General features: G+C 39.6%; 1 protein-coding gene across 1 annotated transcript; it reads right to left on the reverse strand.

Moving 5' to 3' along the window:
• Positions 1-4967: 4967 nt before the first annotated feature.
• Positions 4968-7311, reverse strand: LOC307149276 (zona pellucida sperm-binding protein 3-like). Its single transcript, XM_079855515.1, has 8 exons — positions 6747-7311; positions 6166-6284; positions 5991-6094; positions 5739-5916; positions 5479-5596; positions 5313-5395; positions 5121-5209; positions 4968-5052 (listed from the first exon to the last, which is right to left on the reverse strand). The coding sequence occupies exons 1-8, from the start codon at positions 7290-7292 to the stop codon at positions 4982-4984; spliced, it is 1308 nt and encodes a 435-aa protein (XP_079711641.1). The 5' UTR covers positions 7293-7311; the 3' UTR covers positions 4968-4981.
• Positions 7312-9494: the final 2183 nt, after the last annotated feature.

The raw sequence follows: 9494 nt of genomic DNA on the forward strand, positions 1-9494 counted from the left end.
TAAACCTCGGGATAACAGAGAGACTAATATTAGTTGTAGACACCATTCTTCTTATGATGTAACGAGTACATCAGGATTTATGGGAAGTGTTCCCGGTTCCGGCTGACCTAATCTATGCAGCCTAACACTGAATTATAGAAGTCTATAATGTATTATGTGAATGCTAGGTCAAAGAGATGTGTTTTTAGTCTAGCTTTGAACTGACAGAGTGTGTCTGCTTCCCGGACAATGGTAGGAAGACTGTTCCAGAGTTTTGGTGCTAAATAGGAGAAGGATCTACCGCCAGCAGTCGAATTTGATATTCTAGGTATTATCAACTGGCCGGAATTTTGAGATCGCAATAGACATGAAGGACTATAATGCGTTAAGAGCTCACTCAAGTACTGCGGAGCTAAACCATTTAGTGCTTTGTAAGTAATCAGCAATATTTTAAAATTTAAAATTAAAATTTATACGATGTTTAATAGGGAGCCAATGCAGTGTTGACAGAACCAGGCTAATGTGGTTCAGATGTTCTGGTTCAGATGTTGAAGAGAGGAGCATTTGAGACTAAACTGAAGTGAGCCGCTCCGGTAAGAAACAGTGACTAAAATCTTCAGACGACACACAGCTCATGTCTCCGTCGCTGTAAATTACCAAAACCATAAATGCAAATAACAAACTTTTTGCCACATTTGTGCCAATGGCCAGTGACTTAAAATTTTCCAGCCAAAAATATTTTTTACTGACCATGAAAGAGTTAGTTAGAAACTACTATAAACACAGCTGACCTAACTAATATACATTTAAAACATTATTAAAGGGATGGTATAATGCCCTATGGTATAATCTATCTGGAAGTATAATCTATAATCAAGATTATAATTTATAAAGTATAATCTTGGTGTTTCCATGGTTTCTAAAGTATAAAACCGGAAATTGAGGATAATGCGGGTATGACGTAGTGCAGTGACACGATCCGTGTCCTGGTTAAAACTGATCATTTCTCTGGCTTTAAAAATTCTTGGAAACATTTGGGATAATGTAAGTACACAAGTCAACAAAATATACAATATTTTCTAGTGTTTTTTGGATATTTTAATCCAAAAATCGTACACATTGTGCCTTTAAAGAAGTAAAGAACTATAAAGTTTTTCTGATCATCGTAATTAATACTTAATGGAGGGTATATTTTAGCATTTTACTGTTGGCGCCATTTAAAAAAAAAAAGAGCCATATAAGCAATGCTTAATTTTAAATGAATAAGTTCAGAATCAAAATCAGCAATTAAAAGGCGCTGTGATCAACACTGACCATACAACTTTAGTTCTCCCAGAACATACAATGACGTCAGTAAACAGTGATAGAGCAACTACAAGAGCATCATTCACAAGTTTCTGAATGGCCTTGTGTATTATTCTGTTACAAAGCTACATATGTACATGACTTGATGTACATATCAAATTTATTTGAGAGAAGCCCCATTCACATTCTGTGCTGGAGATGGGAATTGTATTGATGTTCTTGAAAGGGTCAATGAGTTCATTTAAGACATGTTGTCCATTACTGTCCTTGTACTCTCTGTAAGCACAAATGCTGCTGCTTAACTGCTTAACTACCATTGTATGTTGCAGAAATCAATAATCTAGTCTCGACTGTTTTCCGAAACCATACTGTCGCAAAGTTGTTGTTCAACCACGTTGGTTGATGTCACGCAGATGGTGGAGTAATAACTTCTTTTAATGAATCTGTTTGAGATCTAATAAATGCTAGATGTTTTGGTATAAATTACAAACATGGCATCTGAGGAATACTTCTCATTTTTCTCAGTTATTTTGCTTTATTTCCAGATTCAGTCATAGGCTCGTTCTTACATAGTCGAGCACGTTCACACATGCGCACTCTTCAAAAACTCACTTTAATTCTCTTGACAAACTAAAAGATGTAAATGACATTTGTATGTATTCTAAATAAAAGATATATAATATATATAATACCTGTATTTACATCCTGTTTTCGGTCGAAGGCCATAGTAATCGATTGTCGAGTTCACGCGCATAGGTTTAGTTACCTATGATCACGCGCGTGAACTCGGCAATCGACTACTTTGGACTTCAACCGAAAACAGGATGTAAATACAGGTATGTGCGCTGGCTTAAATAACATAATTTTTATCCATTTCTTTCACATCTACTGCAGTCAGATTCACTCGTGTTCACTCTGAAGGAATCACTCACATGACCTGTGCACTTGTAATGACACATCAAGGATGTTAAGAGGCTAAAAGCAGGTTTAAATATTGCCCCATTGAAGTCAACAGGGTGCAAATTTTAAAAAGAGGATAACACGGTGTAGGCAACACCGATTTTTGTCGTTGTTCTCTGTATTGACAGCACTCCAAATTGACAAAAAAAATGAGCTCAATGTTAAAATTGACCGGAGTTCTCCTTTAATGAAAGCATACGCATGATGAGACCAGGGTATAGGAGCTGTATGGATAGGTTTCCATACAGCCTCAACAGTTCTGAAGCTTGTGTAGAATTCTCCAAATTTAGCGCAGCTGAACGTCTAGACTTTCTGCTCACTCTTTCAGTTACTTTTATTTTTGCTGGATGTGTGGTAGAGCAAGTAAAGTGTATCCATGAGGATTTTGAAATGATCAGCTGCTCCAATTTCTTTGAATGTGTCACAGCAAGCTCAAGTCTATGAGCCATACAATGCCAACCAGTGACACCAGGGAACATGGCCTGCGTTCGAGCTACTTCCCCACTTTAACGTCCAAACATCAGAGCTGCATCAGTCCATCTATTTTCTATAGTCTTTGGGATGACCCTCTTGGTAACCACACTTTTTACAGATGAATGAGGATGAGTTTGTCTACACCTTCTCTCTTACCTACACCCCTGAGGCGTTTGCAGGGACTCCGATTACCCAGGCCGATGGTGCAATTGTTGGTGTTCAATGTCATTGTCAAAGGTAGGGGATCTCTGTGACTTTCTGCATTTTCTCGTGCAACTGGGAGACAACATGGACTCTTATGCCTCAACAGAGGCTGGTGGAGAAGTCTTGCTGTTCTCCCTGAAGATCATGATGGGTTGGTACAGGTTTTTTTCTTTCAATAAAATAAACCTATACCCTTGCTATTGTGGCTTATTTACTCAACTTCCACTGAAGTTTGATCATGTTGACTTGTAGAAGACTAATTTGCTGCTGGTTCATTTTAAATTTTCATATGGGGTTTTAATGTGACATTTCTGTTCTACACACCTTAACTCTGCCAAGGACGGTCCTAAGCCCGGCTGTAAAAGGAGGAAGGTGGCCACCCTGGCAAGGTGCCCAGAACCAGGAAACTGGGGAAACCAGCCACGAAACCACATGGATTTCAATGTGGAAATCCAAACACCCCCCCAATTCAATTCACACACACCAATTAACTTCAGAAACACTATGGTTGCATTCTACATGGGACTTGAAAAGTACAGGACGACTATTAGTTTCACCACAGTACTGCCCTACAAAGGCAAAAGACCTTAACTCACCAGAGTGTGAAACTGAGAAAAATGACTTAAGTTTTTTTGTTGTCCAGCTAATTGTATGATAGGTAGGACACTGAAAATTTACCAAGTAGTTGTCATAATGAATATATTTATCTACATAAAAATTGAGCTCAAACTTGACCTTTGACCCTTATTCGGAAGTTACTGCATTCTACCTTTGCATTATCTGCAAAACAATAATAGCTCATACAAAGGCAAAGTGCCTTAACTTCTAATTTATTGACCATTTTGACTTATCACTCTATAAAAACATTTCTATGATAACAATGATAGTCTTAAAATAACATTTAGTGAGTTCTGTTTAGAAGGCTTAATATTACATCAATAGAATATTATAAAATAAAAAATGAGAAGGCTACTGTACTGGATCGTTTTAAAACTTTATCGGTGTTCTTAAAGTAAAAAAAAAACTAAAGTTAAAGTAACCTTTCACAAATATTTCTTACATTTGAAAGATTTGATACACACAGGCCTCTGTTTTCTGACGTGCTCTCTGCTTGCCGTTGCGGATTGAGGAACGCGCTGATCAGCCGGTTTCATATGTTGTGTGTGCAAAGATAAGCGCCAGTAAATTTAAAGTATATGCTTAACGGCCCAAAAACCAGGACATTTTCACCACTTTATAAAATTAAAAAAAACAGCCACGACGGCCAGGACAAGACGTGAAACCATGACATGTCCTGGGAAAACAGGACGTTTGGGTCACCCTAATTTTAACTGTTTAACCGGACGTCTGCCTACTAATAGCCTACCCACAGCGACACTTAAAATGTTAACCTCCGGACAACTTGCACTTTGATAGATTAGGTTAGCCAGCCGGCACATGATGGATTTACACAACGGATTGTCTTCTCAGTGGATGTCATTTTCCATGGATTGAGTTTGACCATGTTAAAAAAAAGGTAAGCTGCAATCTAAGTAATATCTGCTGGGTTTGTTTGCGTGGTAATGTTTTCTCCTCCCCTTACTTATCGTGAGGCGTCCCCACCCACTCGCGTTGTTTTCAATTACATATAGGCATTAACGTTACACCGTAACTTCAGCGCGGCAAAAAAGTAACGTTGGTAAAACAAAGGCAGAGTGCCTTAACTCCAACTGTAACTTGATTCCAGCATTCTAGAGTGCAGTGGAACAAAGCTAAAAGACCGTAACTGATGTTAAGGGCTTCTGCCTTTGTTTTCCCTCTGCTTTTGGAAGTTATGACAAAAACAACATTTTTAGCAGAAAAGAACAAAATTGATTTAAGATATTTTTCCACATGATAAAACTGATGTCCATTGTTCCAAAAATGGCAATAACTAATTTTGACCAAAATTGAAGTTAAGGTCTTTTGCCTTTGCACGGCAGAGTAGCAGAATGAGACACTTTGTCAAAGTCAAAAGCATTTAAACCAGACACGCAGCAAATTGACAAGTCAGATACAACCAAGGATTGATTTGTCAGTTTTATTGAGAACCTCTCTTTTGCCCTTGAACCATTACAGGACCAAGTGAGGCCTTGCCTTCCCACTGAATGCCTAGAGAAGAAAGCCAAGTTAGAGCACTTGAATCAAAAGCAACCTTAGAAAGAGCAAACGCTACCAACCTCCATAGGGAGCAGCAAATTCACCATCAGGACCACATGTTGAGTCACAGCAGCCACAAACTTGGTCGTTTCCATCAGCAGCAAACCACCTGCAACAAAACAAAAGACATGGAACCTTAAACATGAGAAAAATCAACTTAAGGGATTAAGTTGATTTCCCCCCCCCCCCCAAAAAAAAAACACCTCACGTACCCATTGGCAAAGGAACAGGATTTGCGTTGAGTGTCACTGGGTGCAGAAGCAATAGTTGCCTTCAGAACACATGTTATGTAGATCTGCAAAGGATGACAGACAAGTCACAAAACCAAAGCAGATGGGAGGAGAAGTCAAGTTAACTCATGATATTCGTAGTACATACAGAAGGACTGTTGCCCTCCTGGAACATAAACGCCTCCAGCTGGAACTGGATCTTGTCAACCTGGGACCGAGGCATGAAGCGGGAGCTGGAAGCTGTAGATTTGGCATCCACAAAGCACCTGATGACAAAATTCACAAAGAGCAACTCATGAACGTCAAATGTACAGCATCAAGCAACTAGACCTTACCCATGACTCTGTGACAAAGTGGTTACAAAAGGCAACTTTAACAGTCCTACCGCATCAAGGGCCATGACCTTACCCGTGATTCTCAATGAAGGAATATCTCGGAAGAGAGTTCACATCAGGTACTTGAGTGGCCACACAGCGGTCCACAAACACACGCAGAGGCACATGATTGTACTGCTTCACAGATGCCTCGATGTTAATAACGCCACCCAGGAAATAGGAGTATGAAGGCCTCTGATAGGCCCAATCATCTACACAAAAAAAAACCTTTAGGCACAGCCACAAATGCAAAAGTTTATTTTATTGAAAGAAAACCTGTACCAACCCATCATGATCTTCAGGGAGAAGAGCAAGACTTCTTCACCAGCCTCTGTTGAGGCATAAGGGACCCATGTTGGCCTCAAGGCATCACTGCTTACATTTTGGAGCCTGCGGTTCATGAAAGTAACCATTAAATGGTCTCCCAGTTGCACAAGTACAGAAAGTCACAGATCCCCTACCTTTGATAATGGCATTGAACAGCTACAATTGCGCCTTCGGCCCGGGTAATTGGAGTCCCTGCAAACGCCTCAGGGGTGTAGGTAAGAGAGAAGGCGTAGACAAGCTCATCCTCATTCATCTGTAAAAAGTGTGGTTACCAAGAGGGTCATCCCAAAGACTTTACATACACCAAGACCATGCACTCAAATCACCAACTAGTAATTTCTTCATCACCACAGCTGCCCTCAGAAGCGCCGCTGTTGCCAAAGATAGTCAATGTTTTGGAGACATGCACTAAGGATTGAACATACATATTTGCTGTCCTTAGGTAAAAAAAAAAAAAAGTGTTAAAGCTAGTTAAGGCACAAGATTTATTGTTCTTGTTTCTTAAGCTCCTTTCATGTCATTTATGGGATAGTTTACATCAGATGTTGGTTTGAAGGGTTATTTAAAGGCAAGTAGCTTAAATTCAGAAATTACCCATTTAAATAGATAGAACTTGGTCTTAGCTGCCCTGGCATTGTAAAACCAAGTGAACTGACTTTCCTTGAAAAGGTCCTCTGCCACAACAAATAACCCATTACGAGGTACCTGTTCTTACCATCAGCACGCTGTTGCAGTCCTGTAATTCATACTCAAAGATGAGCACTCTTGACCCAGGATCCTGACCAACAACAGGACAGCCACCCAAAGACAGACCAGTTGGCTGGATCAACTGACCATTGCTGAAGAAGTCCTGCTGGACCTCTATGAGAACCCGGTCCTCGCCACATTGAACCGCTACGCTGCTGGGAGTCACGGGTTGCCTCAACTGGAAGTCCACAGCCAACTCGCTCTGCACCTCAGGAACGATGGGATACCTCCAATCCAAAGGCTTCACTGGACCCTGCAACAGCTGCTTCTCCTGAAGGCCAAAAGGCTCCTGCGCAAGGCTTTTGTAGTCAGGACTCAAAGGACTCTGAAACTGAGAAGCCACTTGCAAAGGGTTCCAGAACCCTCGAGGAGAAAGGGCAGGCCTTCTGGAAGCTGGATCTGATTTTGGCCCCCTGCTTCTTGGACTATGACTATACCTCAAACTTCCCAAGACATCAGGCATATCAAATGCAACAAACACAACCACCACTAAGACCACTTTCAGGAACCCCATTCTAACAAATGTTAACACAAACACCAACACTTGGCTTTGCCATTTTGTACAGCTTTGAGTTAAGGTGGCTCCACCCCTCTTACCTTAATTGATTATCCTTGATTCTCCTCTGGACCTGCAGAGTGTATGCACCTTAGGGACACACCATTCTGCAATTTTTTTATGTGCCTGTCCAAATACCAGAGGTGGAAAGAGTAATAAAATATTCTACTCAAGTAAAAGTACTAGTACTTCAATGAAATTTTACTTATGTACAAGTAAAATTACCGGTCTAAAAATCTACTCAAGCAAAAGTAAAAAGTAACTCATTTAAAATTTACTGAGTTATTTTTTTAACAGCGAGGGTGGGGTGGGGGACACTCCCATGTAGGGTTGTAACGGCATGAGATTTTCACAGTATGATAACATCTCAAAAAATATCACGGTTTACAGTATTAATCAATTATTAAATAAATAAGCGGTATTATAAAATTATGGTTATTATTATTATTATTATTATTATTATTATTATTATTATCATCAGTTAAAATGATTAATGAAAACTGTTTTTTTTGGGGGGGGGGGGGGTTGGTTCAAATGCTTTTATTATAACAAACTTGAAACCATTTGTTTGTTTTGTTTATTAAAATTTCAAAAAAACTTGTCTAACTAAATTCAATAATTTATAATGAAATACAAATTCATTACAAATAAACTTATTTTTAAAGGTGCTCTAGGTAACTTTTTAACCTTAACTGAACAGCTTCGGAGTCAGTGGAATGGTTATATTACTTATTTCGGGTTGAATGGTGGTGGTTTCGCACCCCCCTGGTGCCCGAGAGCGGAAAAAACTCACTTGCAACTTTGGGACGCGGGTCGGTGTCAGGAAGTATCGCGTGATATCAGGTCTCGCGATGTAACGAATTGCTTGACGGCACTGCACACGTACACGCCCCTATTCAAGCACCGGCGGGCTAGCTATAAGCAAAGGGCAACGATAGATTGAGTTATGGCTGAGGCTGAGCCTGTAAAAAAGAAGCAGAAAGCTAGGAAATCTTTGTCGGAGGACCAACGAAAGAGGAAACGGGAGACTGACCGAGCAAGAAGTCAGACTCGAGTAAATATATCGGACCGGCTTTTTCAGAATGGTGAGAACTGAGAGAAACAGAAGCCTGCAAAACGGATGCTGATCCTGCTGTTGCACTTGTAAGTTAAGTATCTTTGGAATAAACTGTGTTTAATATTTAAATTTCAAGTAATTGCGACCTCAGGATGTTTGCTATTGTCTGTAAAGGTTTTTATTATGATCGCTGTCTGTTAGGGGCTTACTAGTACGCTAGATACTATAACTTTGATGTTAGCATTGTCATAGCAAACACGTTTGATTTCTGTAGTTGTTTGGCCGTTCCTCTGTCGGTTTTATTTGTGTAACTTACACTTTTATTTTATGTCACTAAGTCAACGCGTCTGATAGTAGGCAATATCAGACGCGCAAAATGTTGCACATATCATGATCGAGCTAGAAAAAACGTTCTGATGTTTTCTTAGACAAGCAAAGGTAAACCATCATTCTACCAGATGAACTTATAGACCTTGCTAATATAACTTTAGACAAATATTAGCCTCCGATAGGGGAGAGTGGGGTAAAATGAGCCAGTGGGTAAGTTGACCCACCCCCTGTTTCTAGGCAACTATGCACATTTGGTGTCATGGGACCATACATTTTGAAGGACTCCATCATTTATATATTGCTGTGAAGAGGAGAAGCACATGGGACAAGAGGGAAGTTGTCTTTTCCACAAAAACACCTTTTTTGCTTGTTAAAGTAAATTTTCTGCATTTCAGGTATATTAGCCGTTTTGTCAAAGCAAATTGATCTAGGTCTAAAGTTGTGTATGGTACATGTTGGTGATTTGTCAACATTTAAAACCATGTGAATCATTAAGCTAAAAGTTATCCTGAATTGCTAAGCTAGGCCGTTTTTACCAAAATGGTGGCTATGGGGCAAAGTGAGCCAGATGATGTGGGGTAAATTGAACCAGTGGTTCAACCTTTTTTTAATGGAGAAAATCGACTAAATTGTGTTGAAATAAAATGTCTTTGTATAAGCAACATATTAAACTGCAATTAACATTTATATGCCCTAATATTACATAAAAACGACAATGTTTTGTTGACTAGTTTTGGATAAATTATAAAGTTTTTTAAAATAGACTACTGCCA

The sequence above is a fragment of the Squalius cephalus genome (genome assembly GCF_949319135.1).
Source record: "Squalius cephalus genome assembly, chromosome: 21".
NCBI classification, from domain to species: Eukaryota; Metazoa; Chordata; class Actinopteri; order Cypriniformes; family Leuciscidae; genus Squalius; species Squalius cephalus.